Source organism: Oenanthe melanoleuca, chromosome 2 (assembly GCF_029582105.1).
Source record: "Oenanthe melanoleuca isolate GR-GAL-2019-014 chromosome 2, OMel1.0, whole genome shotgun sequence".
In the NCBI taxonomy this organism is placed as follows: domain Eukaryota; kingdom Metazoa; phylum Chordata; class Aves; order Passeriformes; family Muscicapidae; genus Oenanthe; species Oenanthe melanoleuca.
The window spans coordinates 119,951,267-119,970,860 of NC_079335.1; the positions used below are offsets into that span (position 1 = coordinate 119,951,267).

The 19,594-nt window shown below is 37.9% G+C and overlaps 1 protein-coding gene across 1 annotated transcript; it reads left to right on the plus strand.

Moving 5' to 3' along the window:
- Positions 1-3,325: 3,325 nt before the first annotated feature.
- On the plus strand, positions 3,326-9,387 carry AGR3 (anterior gradient 3, protein disulphide isomerase family member). The gene is made up of 7 exons (XM_056485362.1): positions 3,326-3,431; positions 5,160-5,223; positions 6,445-6,497; positions 7,136-7,212; positions 7,470-7,533; positions 8,495-8,578; positions 9,338-9,387. Exons 1-7 carry the CDS (start codon positions 3,326-3,328, stop codon positions 9,385-9,387), a joined length of 498 nt encoding a protein of 165 aa, XP_056341337.1.
- Positions 9,388-19,594: the final 10,207 nt, after the last annotated feature.

Below are 19,594 nucleotides of genomic sequence, written 5' to 3' on the forward strand. Positions count from 1 at the left end.
ATCCTTCTCTCTCCAGGAGTCTTTTTCACATACTTTATTGCTGCCTTATTCTGCCCTACTTTTAGATAGTTACTCCATTTCCTAATTTTGTCTTAGATGTAATTGTGTATACACAGTTAACCCATAGTTGTTGCTCCAAAACTGATCTTTAGAGTGGAGGAGAAAAATTGAAAGACTTTCCACCCCCTTTACCCTGGAGCCTAAGCTGGCCGAGTTCAATGAGTGGGAGCACACGAGTTCAGTGAGTGAGTGCAGAATTGTGTGCTCTACACTGCAGAGATTGGATATTTGGCTGGAAACTGCTGCTGCACAGGTTGGTGTTTGACTGCCAGGCAGCACAGATGGAGCTGGGATGGAGCTCAGGCTTCACACTCCGTTCGTGAACACACAGAGAAGAAACCAAGGACAGGCAGCTGGTAAGATCCACATAGCAAGCAGTGACTGAATAGGAACACTGAAGGCAACCAGCCTGGTTTTATAAATTATTACTGTCATTTTCTTTCAGCATTAAACCATAACACTGTCTTTTTGACCAGGGCTGCCAATCTCTCTAGCAAAATTGACAAAGGCTGAAATCCTGACCTTCAAACATAGAGGCAAATTGCTGAACATGATCCTGCTAAAGGGAACCACGGGTAGCTCAGCAATGATTTCAGTCTATATGATTGAATGTCTACCCCTTTATGTCTTACAATAATAAACCTGTGACACGAAAAACCCAACACCTCGGAGCTTAAGAACACAAAATCTCAAAATTACTTCCATAATTTTGGAAAAAATCAATATTTCTAAGAAATGCAACCATACAGTCCATATAAACAAATGCACAGGAGAAGAAGAGGCAAAAGGGGATTGCTTCTGATTACCCAGCAAAAGCTATTCAAGGAGGAGATAAAGGTGATCCACTTCATTCCTTCTTTGTGCAAAGGTGATGAATAAAGGACTTTGCTTGTATTCATCAAGTTCAGTAAAATTATATCAAGCACCATGTCCAAAAAAACAGATATTTATAATTTACAACTCCCAGGAGAAATAATCATGTAGTTTAAATCATAGCTCTTAAATAAATAATTTTATTTCCCTCTTAAAAAAATAGTTTGTTTTATTTGTTAATTACACTTCTCTACACAAAGTAGCCCTTGTGTCTTCCTATTAGGTTCATTCCTATCTTCAAGCATCAGTGAACTCTGCCATTCTCTGGGAACAAAAGCACCTCCAGTTCCAGCTTTCATTGGTGGTTTCTTTTTTCACTGGACATAAGCCAGATCCAAACTGTTTGAGGGGGGAAGTAGCAGACACACACAAGCCACTATTTATTTCCAGTCCTCATACAAGACACCTGATACAAGCCAAGATGAAGAGAAATGCAAGGATTCGGTGTATAAGCATGGGAACTTGCAAGAGAGAAAGTTGGAGGCATGGCAGAAAAGGAAGGGGGAGGGAGGAAACACATTATTTGGGTTTGCAGCTCAAAGCTTCCTCTCATTTTTTCCCAGGTGAATGTGCTGCTGTTGCTACACAGAGGCCTGGGCAGCTCAGGTGTGCTTAAATTACTGATTTTTAGCTAACAAATTCCAGGGAAAGGACCTTCAATCAGGAGAACTTGTTGCTGCTGGTGGGCAAGTATTCCTCATTCTTAACTCTCCTTTAGTAAAGCAGTGAGGTTTGGTTCACAAATGCCTTACAAGCCTAGTTATACTAAAAGACAAATGATAGATGCATAGAGATTAGCTAGCAAATGTTTGTTCTGGCAGGGAACTGAAGGCAATCTATATGGTGTTGGCTGTCATTTTTTTTCTCTGAATCAATTAAATAGCATTGGATCATGTAGCATCAAAAAATATGGAATATTAAATTTAAACTGCCTCCAGCTGCATTTTCAAAGCCCTCTTGATTTTCAATAGGATAATAATAAATTATTATGCTTTAGATTATTATACCTGTGATTTAAAGAGATTAACACTTTGATTTTTTAATGAATACATCGTGAAAGACTATTTCTTACTTCAAAATGACAATTCCTTTTTTTTCTTAGCTTTTGCATATTTTAATGTACTTTTTCTCCAGCCACCTAAATAGAATTAGTTTCTCCAACTGAGATTGCCAGTTATTAGAAATGGACTTTTGATTTGTTCACAAGAAATTTAACTGCTAACAGTGATTCTGTGATGTGATTTATTAAAACAATAGTTTTCATGCCTCTCAGTCCTAAAAAGTATGAAGCATTTTCTTTTGCCAGTGCTTAGGGTTGTAATTCCATATTAATATCAATTTTAAATGCAAGTTAGAGGTTTTCTTTTTCAGTACAGGCACAAATGTCTTGGGGGATTTATTTTTTTTTTTTGCGAGGCAGGGGTGGAGGGTCGTGATTATTTTTGTTCATTTGGTTTGGGGGGATTTTTATTTAAGTCAATGCAATTTCTCAGTGGGGTATCCTAGTGGTTCCTAAAGCTCAAAAGTGGAATCTACAGCAAGATGACTGAGTGGTATCCTGGCCTACATGCATTACATTTCTTAACTCAGCTGAAACCATCTGATATCCACCTGAATATCAGATCTTTAATACCTAAAAGTGATTGTACTGGCAGAAAGGAGACTTAGCAGTTTTAAAAGATTTGGCTTCATAATGCTTTTTCTCAGCTCTTGCTTTTGTTCTCTGACTTTTATCAAGGTCAGAAGTTACTGAATTTCTTATAATGATCTTGGTCAGGAAGAGAATACTGAACCAGCCAGAAACACAGATGAATTGTATTATTCAGAAGGAGCTGAGCTCAAATTCAGTGTACAAGATACAATGAAGAATGGGAAAATTTTTAAGTGGAGACTTTAAAATTACCATAATTTCAACATTTTAGGTGGATTTGACAATTTAAAGAGTATTATACTTGAGACAATACTTGCCAATCTTCCTATTTAATTAAGAACAATATTATGAGACACCTTTCAACAAAAAAGCCCCAGTGTAAAAAGAAATAAAAAATTCCATGCTGTTATATTTCACTGAAATTTAAAAACCTGGAGAAGAGTCTTGAAATTGTTGTGACCCATTATTACAACATTGTACTAGTTCATGAGAATCCCATGAGAACAGTACCCTGCAGCCTAATTTTGACTGCTGAAAGTAGCATTGCACAGTATAATCAAGGACCTCCAGTTTTCATTTTCCTCACAAAGGAAAGCATTTCTAGAAATAACCAAAAGTGTCTCTGAGGTACAGATTGTTAGGATGCCGCTAATATATTAATTTACACTGCACCAGGTGAGAAATTCATGTGACTTAAGCTGTTTGTTTGTTTTCCAGTCTCCTTGCACTGGGAGGGAAATAATGCTCCATTCTACATTGGCCTTGTCCCTCCTGCTAATTGCAGTCACTTCCAACCTTGCAATGGCAATTAAAAAGGAAAAACGAGCACCTCAGACACTATCAAGAGGTACTGCATGCTCACTGAACATAGTTATCTCCTTACCTCACCATATAGACCAGCAAATATTTTTATTTTGAATGTACATTTACAGAACATGTATCTATATATATGTGCACACACATATATTTATAAAACATACATAAAATGTATACATATATATATATTGAGGTGTGTTTTCTTTAGTTTTAAGTGATGCTCTAATATATATTCTTATTTCACTTTTGACTATATCAGTTTATTCTTAAGGATATGACTGAGGGCCCCATATAACCTGCATAATTTATGTTACTCATAGTGATCTAACAGAAGCAAATAACCTAAAACGAGTCTCTCAAATCAAGATGTACATGATGTATCAGTGAAAAAATATTCTTTCATAGACCCTTCGAAATTGTAACCTACCATTATTATTGTAACCTACCATTACTATTGTAACCTAGCATAACATCAGTTGCTATGGAACAAACTTTCTACAGACTCATTTTTGTACACAGAACAATTTGAACCACTTTTTCCTGCATGACTTTCTTTCTGCATGACTTTTTTTTTTTTGTCTTTTCATCAGATGTCCACTGCAAAGTGTGACTGTGTGTAATTCACTTCCCCGTGGTGTATAGTTTTCAAGCTGGATGTTAAATAAAGACCCTGTTTTAATAATTTCTATCTGATCAATCCTTAGATATACAAGCAGAAAAATAGCTTAGCAAGCTCCCTTCCCCATTCTTTTTTCTCCTTTTGGGACTATTCAGCAAAAAATCTCCATCTGCCTTCCTAATCTCTTCTGCAAGCTGTGCAAAGCCTGCAAATCCCACAGCTCACCTATGAATTTTCCCTATCCTGGCAAAGTTGCACATCTCTCAGAGGTTCCATCTGAGCCTAATTGCTCAGACACCACTTGACAAATTCATGCACCACCTGGACTAGCCTAAGAGAAAACACTTTTTGTAAGCAGTATCCCTGGGGAAAGGTCATTATCATCTGGGATGTTTTGCCTATTTTGCCTAGATCAGGATTTATTTTTTTTCCAGTAAACATGGACAAAAAAGATAACAAAATATTTTGCATTACATCAGTTTTGAGGGAAAAAAAACAAACCAAGCAAACTACAGAGCAGTCACAGAAAATAGATGTAACTTTTCTAATTCTGATTTCAGGCCAATTGGGATGCCTTGAGCATTTTACCTGTAATCTTCACAGGAAATTCTGATATGTGTACTGAAAGAAGACATGATCTAGAAGCATTACAAGCAATTGTCTTATGAGAAATCCAGCAGCAAATCTGGGCTGGTCCAAGCACTGTCCAGACAGCACAGAAGAAGCAGAGTTTTAACCTTGTCTAGGTCCAGAAATTGTTCTACAATTCCCATGAGAGTTGCCATGAGTGGAACCACACTGCCTAGGATGCAGAAGGGACCTGGGTGCTGATTTAGGGACCTCTGAGCAATTAGAAAGATAACTAACAAGTCTGTCAAAGGACTTGAACTGAATACACAACCAGCTGATATTTTTGGGGGGATTGGGTTGTTGGATTGAGGTTTTTTAACCTTTAAGTGTATCTGTCAGGAGAGGTGAAATTAGCATACCCACAATGTTAGAGGACCTTTGACTAAAAACCCCAAATATTATTTGCATACTAAAGTTGATTGGCATAAACAAAAAAGAAAAAGAGTAAAAATGGAATTTATTATGAGTTACTTGCCTGGCCAGCAGCTTGTCCTTTTGTTTCATTTCTAGGGTGGGGAGATGAAATTACATGGGTACAAACTTATGAAGAAGGGCTTTATCAAGCAAAGAAAAGGTAAGAGTTTAAAAAGTAGTATGAAGACAAAGTTGTTACTCCATCCTGCTGGAATATACAATAATGAGACAGAACAAAGAAACACCATGAGAGCTGATCTGCAGACCACCCAGTTAAATAAAAGCAGACTCTGTCTATAAACAAAAGGACTTGTAGGATTCTTATGACTTTGAAGTAACATCATGGGCCAATAATGTAATGTTGTCATTTCTTTGCCACAAAAGAGGTGTTGTCATTTAAATTATTGATCATAAATAGAGACCATAATTTTTTAAACTACATCTATTGTGTTTTAATATAATGTACTTCTGATTATTTCCTTGAAATCTGTTACATTTACTCTTGCATGGTGATCTACTGCCTTTGATGTTTCCCCAACACTTTATTAGTTGGAATACATTCATGATACATTTTCTCACTATCTTGATAGAAGTCCCAAGCTCAGTCTTCTCTGAGACTCAGCTGCAAATATATTTGAGAATTCATAACAATAGTTATTTAAATATCCTTTACAGTTTATTTTAGATCACAATAGTGTAGCATGAGCTATTGTTAAATTGAAGGCAAATTATTTGTAAAACAAAAGACAATTAATTTAATGTACCCTGTGTGAAAATGGTTAGAAATTAACAACCCCTGACATTGAAAGCAGACCAAGAATTAGTAACTGACCTGCTGAACAGTACATATAGTTTAAAAAAATACAGGAGAAAATGCAAAGAACTTGTTTATGTTTTGACATCCAAAATATAAAATTTTAACACTTTATTAAACTATTTACAGAAGTATTATGGATGTAGTATTGATGATAAACCAAATCTCATAAAACCTACTTTATTCCAGTTCATATGTATTACTTTTATTTTCTTAATCCTAGAGAAATTCACACCTAAGCAACATTAAATACTGACTTTGTCTGATTATTTACTACCTGGGAATGAAATTATGGTGGATCTGTTGCTTGTTTCTTCTAGAAACTCTTACTATAAACAGCCTATTTAGATGTAGAAACTCTGTTTCTATATTTCTTTCTTTTATGAAGTGTTTATACACTTTTCCCCTGCTCAGAAATTTCTGTGATATTTTACAGAATCTCTATATAGTTTTACTGTGGGTTAACATATGATTAAATGTAGTTTGCCTTTTTCAGTATGCTAGTAAAATCATCCATCTGAATATATGTCAAATGACTAACTACATCTTTCATTATTATTAATAAAGTAACAAGCCACTGATGGTAATTCATCATTTGGAAGACTGTCAATACTGCCAAGGTAATTTTGATTTTTTGTGTGTTAAAATTTCCTGAATATTTTTATAAGAAACTGAACCTACCTATATATTTACATAGCACTTACTGAAAATTATTCAGAAAAACAGGTAAATAAAAATGTATCTGTAAAGTGAAAAATTTATTACCATTATTTCCAAAAACTGCACTGTGAAACTACGTAATAAAGAACATGAAAAATTCTCACTGCTGCTGTAGTGCTATCCTGAATGCAGCACTCAGCTTAAATTAAGAGGCAAAGATTGGCTACTGACTCATTGAACAGATTTAATATTGTTTAGCTCTCCTGAAATGGTAACTAAAGAAGGAGGCAAGGACAGGGCTGCTGAAATTGATCTAACAAGAATTTTCTGAGAATAATGCTCTTTTGTCAAGACAAGACATGGTATTCATTGAGACAACAGGCTCCATAAATAACAGAAGAGAGCTTCCATTTTCATAGCCAGAGGTTGTACTGCCATAGGCCAAAAAGCCCCCAAAAGCAGATAGAGCCCTAAAGTGTCTCCTCAGGAATGTGAATCAGCAGAACAATGTGCCCCAGTCTCTGGCCAATGTGGTGCCCAAGCACAGATGGAAAGGCAGCGTTTGAGATGGATTTCAAAGTGATCCTGTCTCTTCTAGCACTGAAGAAAGCCTTTGCAGAAAATGAAGAAATACAGGAAATGGCCCAAAATAACTTCATCATGCTGAATCTCATGGTATGAAGGGTTTGGGGCATTTGACTGCTATTGTTTCATGGTCTGTGTGTTCTCTTTCTTTGTCTTGTTTTTACACATCATTTTAGATAATATATCTGAGATTTTAGTTATTTGAATAGAGGCATTTGTGAATGTGTATTCACACACAAGTAGTACCTATTTGGTTTTGTCTTCTGGTACAAGGTTATTCACAGATGGTACTATTTCAGCAAAATTTACAGAAATTTTTTAACAACTAGCCTTAATTTTTATACCAGCATGAAACCACAGACAAAAACCTGTCACCTGATGGACAATACGTGCCTCGAATCATGTTTGTAGGTATGTAAAATATTTCTCTATCGTCAAAGTTGTTATATCTGAATTATGCCACTGTTATCCTGTGGGGACATCAAAATTATTCATTTTGACAAAAGAAAATCTCTCTGCCTCTGTTGTATACTTTGGCTCTTGTAAACTTCCTCAGATTACAGATATATCCTGGAGGGTACTAATTTGGGCTTGAGAGCAAGATGTTTAAAAGTCTGATAATATCTGGGCTTTTGCTGTATGTGTTTCTTGCTAGTGCTGTTAAAGACAAAGTTTACTGGAAAAGTCAAATATCTGACTGAATGTAGATGGCTATAAAGTGGACATTACCACAAAATAGATCAATAGTCAGTGGCATTTAAGGATTTATCCCATTGTAAAGCTGACTTCTGGAATGGACCAAATTAATTATGCCCCAGTGTGCCTGTTCCTTCTCACTCTCTGTACAAAGAGCCTGGAGTGACTAGCTCTGGGATTCAAAGTTCAGCCCACACTCAGAGAGCAGTGTACTTACAGCAATCAGTAAATTAACAAAAAATTTGGGAGGGTAACTAAGAGAAGAGAGGTTCACAACAACTGATTCCCACTCTGGGAACATTAGGAATCAGAAGATTTTCATTCTGAAGGCTCTAGGTAAGCCATAGATAGGCATGGCCCCCACTACGTGTGCATCTGGTCAGATTAACATCTTCTGATGTAAACTCAGAACCTGTAAAACAGGATATTTTTCTTTAAATATGCATGAAATGCATAAGTAACCTAGCACTTAAAAATAGCTGTGTAATATAAAAATGAGCATTAGCTTTTGTTCAGGAATTCTCCAAGTAAAGAGCAATTGTTGGGAGCAGAGCGTAACGGCCTCATAATTGCTGCATTGATGAAATCAGAAACAGGGCTGCCAAAGCAATGCCACACCATCACCCTCAGCTCTCGTGGGAATGGAAGGCAGTGTTTAACCCAAATACTTTTTCAGACCCATCTCTCACAGTAAGAGCTGATATCACAGGAAGATACTCCAACCGGCTTTACACGTATGAGCCACAGGACATGACATTCTGTAAGTGCCCTTTGCCTTGTTACTCTGCATTTCACATTGTGAGCTGCCAGACACCCCCATCCTGATCACTTGTGTGCTTGAGAATCCATTGGGATCCCAAAGTAAAGAATAAATACCTTGTGAGAGCATTTGCAATAAATTATAATGGTCTAACCTGTTCTAGCAAAACAATCACATGCATTGTCCCGTTGAATTTATTGGGACTACTCAAGTAAGAAAAATTGAAAGATCATGGGTGAGAACCTTCAGGATCAAGGTCTGAGCAGTTTTATGGAGAATGGTGAAAGTCTCTGAGCTCAAAAGTATTCGACTGTACAATGTAAATAGCCGTGGTGGGAGGGAATCAGTAAAGAAATGCAGGTGGTTGTGTTCATGCCCCTAACAGCCATATTTCAGAAAGGAATGTGATTTTTCAGGTTGAGCCAGTTCTTACTCTATGCCATCTATTTGACACCAATGCAGTATCTCACCACAAATACACACATCACATCTGATTACCAAGCTTGTTTTGAGAAATGAGGGAGGTGAAAGGATTCTTGTCAAATCCCTTAAGTTAAACATTTTGATTAATGAAATTTTTTTTACTTTCTGTTTTAGTATCAATTAAATAATTTTCAAAATAGAAATCTCTAAAATAAAAGGTGTGACAAATCAATTTCAGTGTGAATAATTTACTAAATCAAACTAGGTGGCGTTTTTTCTAATTGTACAAATGTACTTCTAATACATTTTCACAGTTCTTATTTGTTTTTCTTTCAGTAATAGAGAATATGAAGAAAGCACTACGCCTCATTCAGACAGAACTGTAACCAGTAACAGTGAAATGACCATAACCTCTATGAGGTGAAGCTGCACCTCTCTGTCTCTACTTGCAAATTGAACTTTTATCAAGCAGATTTGGTATATCAGATTTTATAAAAAATGTATGTGTATAACAAGGAGAACAAACATAGAAAGACTAAAGCATCCATTTGGAAAACATGAGGAGAAATATATAAAATGCTTTGAAATTAATTATCTAAACAACTGAAAATGATGGTTTTCAGTGCAGCAAATTTGAGCTGTGTTTTAGCAATCCAACTATGACTCTGTTAGATCAGCTATGACTTGTGAAGAGGAGTTATAAACAATCTCTCTGATGTCTATTTGCAATTTATTACATGAGTTAAAACCTGAATCTTGCCTCTCCATTTTAACTTTTATTGCAAGAAGCTTATTAATTGCTTTATACAATCATTTCTCATTAAAGGAAAGGATACTTTGCTGTCATATCAGACCAGAAAGGTCATGCTATAAATTTTGGAATAGCTTACATAGAGAAATAGGCAAAAAAAAGTGCTCTGGGCTTAGCTTTCCTCTGTATAATCCTTTAACTTTTGTTGTGGTAGCTGAAAACAGAAGAGACTGAGCATGCAGTCTCAGTGGGGTGAAAATAATCAAAAAGCAGTTACATATTTTGCTTCAATAAAGAAACAGTGAAGCAAGAGAGATGGAAGGAGATAGACCCAGAACTCCAGTCCTGAGGCCAAGTGATGTTTGTAAATTCTACCATGGGAAAAAATGAGGAGGTTTGTCCTAGCTCTTCAAGTTTAAATGGAATCTCAGTCACGGGAAGCTCATTCCAGGTCATGCTTCCCTTTTCTGCAACATTCCACCATGAAGGTGGCTGCTTATTGAGGGAATCTGGACATACAAAATCTTGGCAAAATTTTCACAGGATTACTGTATGCAAGAGTGGACACTTGTTCTGAGTAAAAAGCTAAATTCGGTTGAAATGGTTTATTATCCCAGCAATGTGGGTTTTTGTTAGAGCAAAACAGTCAGCAATTCACCTGCAGTAGGAGCATGTATGTTGTGTTTCATGTAAAGCACCCATGTCATTTGTTTATGCCACCTGTGTTTGCTGTGATGTTGCCTGTGTGCATATAATAGATGAGAGAAGGATCTCTGCAGGAAAGCTCTGCTAATTCACAATACCTAGTATTAATATGTCATGAGTGAGTTATATTGCACACATCCATGTCTTCATAATTATGTAAAATTTGAATATAAGCATATATTCTAATGGAGTGGAGATAAATGACCTGTACACTAAAAGAAAAAAAATTATTTCAGTTATTAGAAATGTATCATCTTTACAATCAGTATGATGTTTCTAACCTATGGGGAAAATGCTAGAAGTAAAAATTAACTGCAAATCTCATTACTTTGATTTGTGCTGATCTCTACTCATTTATGTCTATCTGTTCCAGATTTGGCAAGATTTCCCTATCTGTAGTCATAACCTCTTTTGAGCGTGCCAGAGATATTCTGGAGCAAGGAATGCAAACTAGCTGCCAGAGATGACCCAGGGCAGCCATGGCAGCCATTCACCTTCCTTTTCTCCAGGCTAAACAGCCCCAGTACCCCAGTCACTCCTCATGAAGTCACTCCTCTGTGCCCCAGACCCTGCACCAGCTTCATTGCCCTTCTCTGGACACTCACCTGCCTTATTGGCCTTCCCCCAACTCTTACCCATAAACACTCAACCCTGCCATCACTGTCACCAAGCTCTAGGCAATCAAAACTAACATACAGGGTTTCCCATTCCTTGCCTGTCTGCTTTGAAGAGTTTGTAGCCACCCAGTGCAGCACTCAGTTGTGCCAGTCATCCCACCATGTTTCCATGATGGTAACCTACACCAGTTTTCCTGCTTCACAGTGGCTTCAAGTTCTTTCTATTTGTGCCCATGCTGTTTGAATAGTGTAGATGCACTTCAGCTGGGCTATTGATTCCCACCTTTTTGAGGGGAGAAGCCCTAATTCCTACATGACCATTCCCAGGCACTTTGTGGTTTCTAACATCAATAGCCCTGGCTCCTTTGGTGACACATGGCTCTATCCTCTACCTCCACTGAGAGGGCAGACCAAAGGATCTCACTAGCAACTGTCCCTCAAACATTTTTGTGCCACTACCAGACTTAACTAACTCCAGGGAGCCTCTTCAAATCCAGCTTAAAGTTCTTTATTCCATTCATAAGCAAAAAGGTGGCTGTCAAGAATGCACAAAGCTGGAATCCCAAAATATTTGTGATACAGGACCACAGTCCAGATCTTGCTTGATCTCAGGAAAGCTTAACTTCATAATCTCTCTCACGTCAGTGCTGTAAAAGGAAATAAATGGTAGAATTACCACTTATTGAAATGGTGGAAAAAACAAGTAATTCAAATCTGACAGAAAACAAACTATGCGAATTAAACATAATAAATAACCAAATTTTCAGGACAATTCAATGACCACTGACTTAATTGTCAGATGAAAGCTAACCTTTAGATTTACACTGCAGTGAATGTTATTTTAACATTTAAAGAAAATCCAGGTTCATTTCCAAAGGTATTATCAACAATGGTTGCATCTGTAACCTTGAACAGTATTTGCTGCTGTGGAAGTTGGTAACAGTTTTAACAAACCACTAGTTCAAGCAGAGAGTAGCCACTTTCTAGAGATGTCAGAGGCACATGAGTTATGCTGTGTCAGATGAAATGTCTATGCAAAGTAAATAAAGGGGATTTTACCTCCTTCTTTCCCTTCTCAAATCCCCATAAGTACCATGCTGAACCTCTTCTCAGTTACAGCCTTCAAAAATGGGACTAAATCTTTGAGATCCCTAAAGACTCAGATTGAGTCCTTTTGGTGGAGCTAGATATTCAGGTAAAAGACACTCTGTATGCCCATATTTTTTATTCACAACTTAGTTCAACACTCGTCCTAATTTTAGAGCTGTTACTACATTTCTGCCTTCTTTTTGAAGACTCTTTTGCCAGGTAATATTTCTGTTGGTGGAACAGAAACTCAGATCTCAGATTCAAGTCTCATTTCTCTGAGATAGTAAGCCTGTAACCTGTTCAATAACAGACATAACACGATTCTTTCCCCTCTTTTCCATTGAAATGAATGGCAATCCACTCTCTCTTTTATTCTCTGCTTTTCTGTTTGCACAGCACACAAATTTATTCACAATATTAGTGGGGAGATTTTTATTTATACTCTTTACTTTCCACTTTCTTAAGGAAATAATTAGAAACTGTTCCTTTTGTTCCTTGGTTATCTGGAACTAAACCAACCAGGTTAAAGTTGAAGGAAGAAAATAAAAGACTCAAAATGTGAATGTGAGAGCAGAAGTTTTACACAGAATAAATTCAGTCACAGTATAAGGACCAATAGATGAGAAAACTATCTGTGTAGATTGTGTGCTTTTACAGAATTCATAACCTGTATTCTCTATGTTTAGATGTTAATATTCACGTGGGCATGATGCAGCATCACATGTGGAAATCCAAGTTTTATACAAAAAGTTTTCTCTGAGTTTTGCCTTTGGTATGAACACAGCATATCCAGGGAAGCAAAATGACTGCCACCTGTTCACATATCCGTCTCTACTTTACTGTCTGGAGTTATCTGGTGTAATCAAGAGTAGACAAACAAACGTGGACCTAACGTCAGTGAGGTGAGGCTCAGGAATTGAGAAGTGACAGAACAGGATCCTCCCCTGTGTATCCGTCTCAGCCAGAAAGGCGTTCCCTTTTCCAGGCAGATGGCTGATCTGTTGGTCTGTGGAGCTAAAACATTTTCCCATGTGCAAATATTTGCACCTGACAGAACAAAAGAAAAGGCACCATACCTTTGTGTACTGTGGAGGTGAGAGACTGTGGGACACCTCAGCACTTAAAATGCAAATGGCCTTGCAGAATGAGACTGATATAATCAGGCTCATTTCATGTACTACATGTGTTCTTGCCAAAGGCTGACACAGAGAAATTTCCAAATGCTGAGGTGTCCTCCACAGGACCAGCCAAGTCACTGATCTGCTTCCTTTTGTTTGTTCCTTTTTTCAAATGGATATACAGTTCTACAGTATAAGTCAGAAGGAAATAAATAGTCTCCACGGCAATTAAAAAGTCCAAAAGCATCAAATAGAAGGGAAGGAATATTTACTTTTACACCAGAAATTCTACAGAATTTGCAGTCTATCTATTAATTCCTTTTCCTTGTGCTTAAGATGCTCATGCAATTCATCACTTCCATCTTTGGTTGCTGCCATTTATTGTAAAGTAAATGACCCCCTAGTCACTAAAAGTGCACCTATTTCAGCAGACTGTTTTCTCTTATGAGGTATCAGATACTGGTTAGTCCCTTTAGAATCAGAAAAGACACAGAAACTGCTGCTTCTCTTATTTTTGTGTAATTAGAAAAAAACCCAAACAAGCAGAATCATCTTTTAGTTCACACTACCATGTCAAGAACTGTATTTTGAAATTTCCCAATAATGCCAACTCCAGTAGACATTCATCAAGTCACCCTTTGTACACATCTAAGCCTGATCAGTGAGAAGGAGAAATACACAATAACTTTTCAAGTTTATAAGACTCAAAAGGCAACACTCCACATGGAGTGTGTTGGTGCTTAGACTGTGTTACTGTTTTAGGAAAGAGCCTAAAACAGTTTCAAAAAGATTTACCTTTCTGAGGTATCACCCATTACTCCTTAGCACACCCTGGCTACATGTCCCCAGGTGATTGTTTGTAAAAGGCTGGCACACAAGAACCCACCCTGCTATTTAGCACTCAGCCAGCTGCAGAGACAAGTTCACGGATGTATAAAAACCACCAGACTCATTGCTCATGTTCACATACAGGGAAGAGAACAGTGACTGCTTGGAGGAGAAACTACATCCCATGGTGAGGAATATTGCATAGGATGGAGACAAAAGTAGCCTTGCTCTGCTGAGGGATTTTTTGCTTCAAGCCTACAAGTACCTGGGGCTGTGATTTTACACAGCTCTTGAGCATTTTTATCAGAGCATAAGAGTGGAAGAAGAGCATGCATCTTCCATACCTCCACTGCTTCACTTGGAAGACAACTCCACAACTGATATATCAAATTATTATGTCATCAAACATTTTTGTATATACATTCCTACTGAGGAGAATTCTTGCCCTATGGAAAAAAATATTCCCTCAATGGCTTAGCTCTCAGTAATTCATATATTCTCGACCTTGACAAAAAAAATAAAATTTATTCCTAAATCCCATAATGAATTCCCAAAAGGGTTACTCTGGACCTGGAGATTAAATATTTCCTTCCTTGGAAAAACGCCCTTTTTTATTTACCTACCAAACAAATTAATGCAGAGGGAGTCATAGTCCAGTAAAAATGTATTATGGGCTGTCCTGCATTCTTGGACTAAAGATATGAGACGCAGAACAACTCCATTAAAGAGAAATAAACCTTTAGTGTTTGGTTGGTTGGTGTTTATAAAAGCCAAGAAACAGCTTTTTGGATATCTCACAGTGAACTTCAAATGAGTAAGCAGTATTTCACATGCTATTTCTGGAAGGCAACAATGCAAATGTGAACAAATCTGAAGTGTTTATGTGGCAACCACTTTATTAACACCATCAGGTATGACCACTGGGGATTCCTTCAGGCTGCCTTTCCTGACCAAATGTGTTGACTGCACAGATGATGAGCTGAGCTTGTACAGCCCTAGGTACAGCTATAGGGCATGTCTGGAGCACAAAGCACCAAACACCTTAAGCACCAGACAAAGCTGCATCCACAGGCAGCTGTGCTGCCTGAAGGTGTCCTACCTTAATGGCAGCAGCATTAAAGAGACTGACAGCTCCTTTGGTCACTTACCCTGAAGTGAGTTGCAAGAGCTAAGGATGTTTAGCTTTCCATATTTTTATAAAGAAGGAACTAAAACACAAGCAGGTTAATATCACACAAAAAGCAGGTGGCAGGTCATGGAACTGAGGGTGCCTTTATCCAACTAATATCAATGGGAAAAAGCACCAACTAATTATCATTGCCTCTTTCTGACTGTGGGTCTGTTCTATCAGTCATTTGAATTCCTCATATTGAGGGAGAAAAGGCATTGTGCTAAGACAAATGAAAGAGAGCATCCACAATTCTGTAAGCAACACATAAACCATAAAGCCTTTCCTTCCTGCACTGAAGCAAATCAAATGATACGTGTCCTTTGAGAGGATGACTCACCAAGAAAGCTAAAGAAAAGTCTTGCTGTTATATAGTTTCATAACATGGTCTACTGAGCCATAAACCTAGAATTAACAATGTCTTTGAGAAAGAGTGAATTCCCCAAATACTTTTGGTAAACATAATTCCATAGCTCTACCTACATTGGTAGAGGTTAGCTACCATGTCTCCAGGTAAAGGTGAACTTCATTTAAAGAAACTGTGGCTCCAAGTCTGACACTAGCAAGCATTGCCAGAGCCAGTGAATACTTTGCCATGACACTATGTGTATATTTTAGTCATGTAGGGTCAATATGTTTATGGAAGTATGCTGATAAATCATGGAAATATTCAAGCTACATAGGGACTATAAGGGCAAGTTGCCAAAAAGATGTCAGGCTCATAGCCACATTTTGAAACAGCAAAGTTGAAAAACAAGCAAAATCTCCCATAAAAGTAATTATTATAATTTAAAACAGTGCAGAGAAAAATAAAAATCTTACATATTTGTATGCACAATTTGTGAAGGTATTGGCTATACTTGCTAAATTGGGAATAAAAAGTATTCTTTAAGGGGTATTTAATTTATGAAACTGTAGATTGGTTTGCATGCTGATACAGGGCTGGGGGAAGGACAAGTGGCAGGATTATGGCTCCCATCCCTTTTGTGGGTAACCAACACAACTGGGTGCTCTCTGTACTGCCTATCCACAGACACACACAGCATGGGGAGCACATGGGAGGAATTAGAGGCCTGCATGAAGTTGCTGGGCTTACTAGGACTCTAATGGATGATGCAAGGCCAGCTTGGATGGGGCTCTGAGCAAACTAGTCCAGTGGAAGGTGTCCCTGACCATGGAAGGGGGTTTGGAAATAGATGAGCTTTAAGGTCCCTCCCAATTCCCTGATTCCATGGAGTGAGGACAGAACTCAGCACCAACAGCAGCACATATTGCTGACATGAACCCCTTTTTGGCCACTGTGCTCCTCACATGGTATTTGAGGTGAGTGATTACTGCACAAGTAAAATGCACTATTCCTACCCAACATGAAGGGAATGCTATGGTAGCTGTCATCATTGCCCTGCTTGGCTCATTTAGACACATAATTAAACAATAATCATAATCCCTTGATTGTTATGAGCTTATCTGAACTTTAACTAGTAGCTAAATGCTAGTTGGCCTTGTACAAATTAAAGGGAGAAGCTTCTGTTTCAAGGGCAGAGTATCTGCCTAAGGCAGGTGGCAGGAGAAGTAAAGCCTTGGCACTACATCTACCAAATATGAAGCTAACTCCCATTTGGAGAACAAAAATTGCCTCAAAGCAGAGCCTTGGCCTTCAGGGTGCACCTAGATGTGGAGTCCTGAAGTTTCCTTACACATTCTTTTCTCTTTTTAGGAATATTACTCCAAAATCAGAAGTGTTAGCATGAAGAGCTTTGGTTTGAAGAGATGCCTGAATTCCTGTTGACACCTGAAGGGAAGTGTGCACAAGCACATGAGGACCTATCACTGCCTGTGATTTACCTACACATCAAGTGCTTTCATGCAATGCTAATACACACTTGGAACATGTTGTCTCTCCTGTATTGGGTGGTAGTATTTTTAATGACTGATTTTATTACCTATAAGAAGGATATAAACTTACTGTATGAAACACCAAACATATTGCCAGTGTGTTTCTGCAGCCAAATTATGAAGAGTTAGAATCTCTTGTTATAAAAAGCTTGATATAGAAAGGCTGCCTCCTTCTGGCATATGTTGGTTCTAATCACTTCTTTTAGCATCTCTTCAGGCAACAAAAAACATCTGTAATTACCCTCAGTTACCAAAGATTTATTATGTGATCATAACAGAAAATTCTCAAACTCATCTCCTATATAGGCTATACTCTGTGAAACCAGAGTAGAACAGCAGATAGAAATTAGCTTGTTAAATAGAGAAAGGACAGCTTTTACACAGTTGAAGTGACAACACCAGGCAAGAGTAGAGCCTGAATAAAACAGATTTCTTTGTTAATTTTAGGTGCAAATTGATGAAGTAAGTGATAACTTATATAAGCAACTTATATAAGTGTAGCCATTCTACATTAAACTTGAAAAATGTATTCTCTCTCTATAGCTGTGTCATTTCCTTTTCATGTCAACAAAACCACTTATAACATATGGAACCTAAAATTCATCTTTACGGTTCAATTAATTATTTGGATAAGACAGCAAAAGGGACTATAGATGGGGATGATAATTTAGCAACTCATGCTACTAAACCATGAGTTAATTTATTGAAAGGCATTGCATACTAGGGAACATAACAATTATAAACTTTAATTTGTTTTTAAATGTGTACATGCATCTTAATTCTCCAGGTCATTGTTACCACTGCAAAAAATTTGATTTAAGATGAAAAAACATGATTTAAGATGAAAAACATGATCTAAGAGGAAAAACATGAAAGGAAGCAATGTCAAAAGTAAGACTGACTTTGGAAGACTGTAGAGAAAGAAAGGATAAGCTATTCACTGAATGATTCCTCTGTATATCTTAAATGATATTTTCCTGAACTCAAGTCAGAATCAAGCCAAAAATTAAAGACTTGAGGCTGTCATTCTCCAGGAAAAAAGCATGAGTGAGCTGTCAGTGGCTGCCTGGGGAAGGGAGGGTCATCACTGACAGGTATTTAAGACAAATATTGTAACATATACTTGTCCTACTCTAAGGAAGATGGAGTGACACAGGCTGTAAAGAACAACAGTGCAAAATGTGCCTTAATAGGTTCTTTTCTCCAGAGAAGGAAAAAAAAAAAAAAAAAAATTGCATCAAAGAGAGAGTCTGAGCTACTTTAAACTGCCATTTCCCTGCATGGATTTCCTAGGGAAGGAGCTCTGGAATCTGGCCCCTCCCCATTTACAGGGATTACACATTGCTCTTTCTCACATCTCCAGGACATGTAGCTTCCTTGTGTAGGCAGTTTGTGCCTATGCCTTCTCCTCCCTGGAATGAAGAAGGAAAGGAATTGTGGGCATGACCAAAGGAAGGCCACTGGGATTAATTGAGCTGGTAAATGAATCAAAGATGTCAAGAATGTAGCTTCCACAGCAAGAGGTATAAATAAGGAAATACTTCTCCAGTGAATTTCACTCATAAGCAAGTAGAAAATTATTTTATCATCAGGGCACATAATCTAAGTAATATTCATAAATCAAAGGAATTTTCACAAACAGAGAAAAACTGCTATAATTAAAATACATATTTTTAGGTAAAACTATAGGTATTATGGGGGGCTTTTCTTCACCAAAACAGCACTTTGTGGTTTTCTGAAACATATATTTGATTGCACAATTAAAATAACCCAGAAATGGGTATGTATCCATGACAGCAAACTTCCAGCTCCTGCACAGAATTTTGACTGTTGCTCAACATTTCTTTGTCATTGGTTTACTATATCACTTTTTCTATTTATCTCCATTTAGAGATCCCTCTTTCTGAAACACAGGAGAGCAGAAGTGAGCCAAGCCCTTCACAATGCAGCTATTCACTGTGCACTCTGCTGAGCAGTGATCAGGGTTAGTCATGTCAGGAGTGGCTGCAATTGTTCCACAGGGTTTGTGGGAGGTTTTGTGGGAGACAACTGCATCCTTTCCTACGCCACAGGAAGTTCACACCATAAGCACGTGTATCACCACCCTGACTTTTCATTTCCTCCTCCAGCACAGAAGTGCATCCAGGCAGGAAGAGCTGGCAGTGACCATCTCACTCTCCCTTTTTGGCACAAAAAGCACAGGGCAGCTCTCTTCCCTTTTCACCACATGATGACTCCTGTGTTTCATTGAGGATCCTGTGCACGTGCAGTCCAAGCTCCTGTCCTCTTTGCCCTGTCTCCAGCATCCACCCAGCTATGCAAACAGGGCAAGGCAAAGCTGTGCTCAGCTGCAGCAGCAGCCAGCCTGCACAGAAATGCCACTCCCTCTGCAGAGGCACAGCTTCAGCTTCATTTCCAGAA

Excerpts from the sequence above, each read along its gene's own strand:
- AGR3 (XM_056485362.1), top strand. The coding sequence starts at position 3,326 with ATGCTCCATTCTACATTGGCCTTGTCCCTCCTGCTAATTGCAGTCACT. Across the intron at positions 3,432-5,159 it reads ACCTCAGACACTATCAAGAG|GGTGGGGAGATGAAATTACA; the intron begins GTACTGCATGCT and ends TTTCATTTCTAG. Across the intron at positions 7,213-7,469 it reads TCATCATGCTGAATCTCATG|CATGAAACCACAGACAAAAA; the intron begins GTATGAAGGGTT and ends TTTTTATACCAG.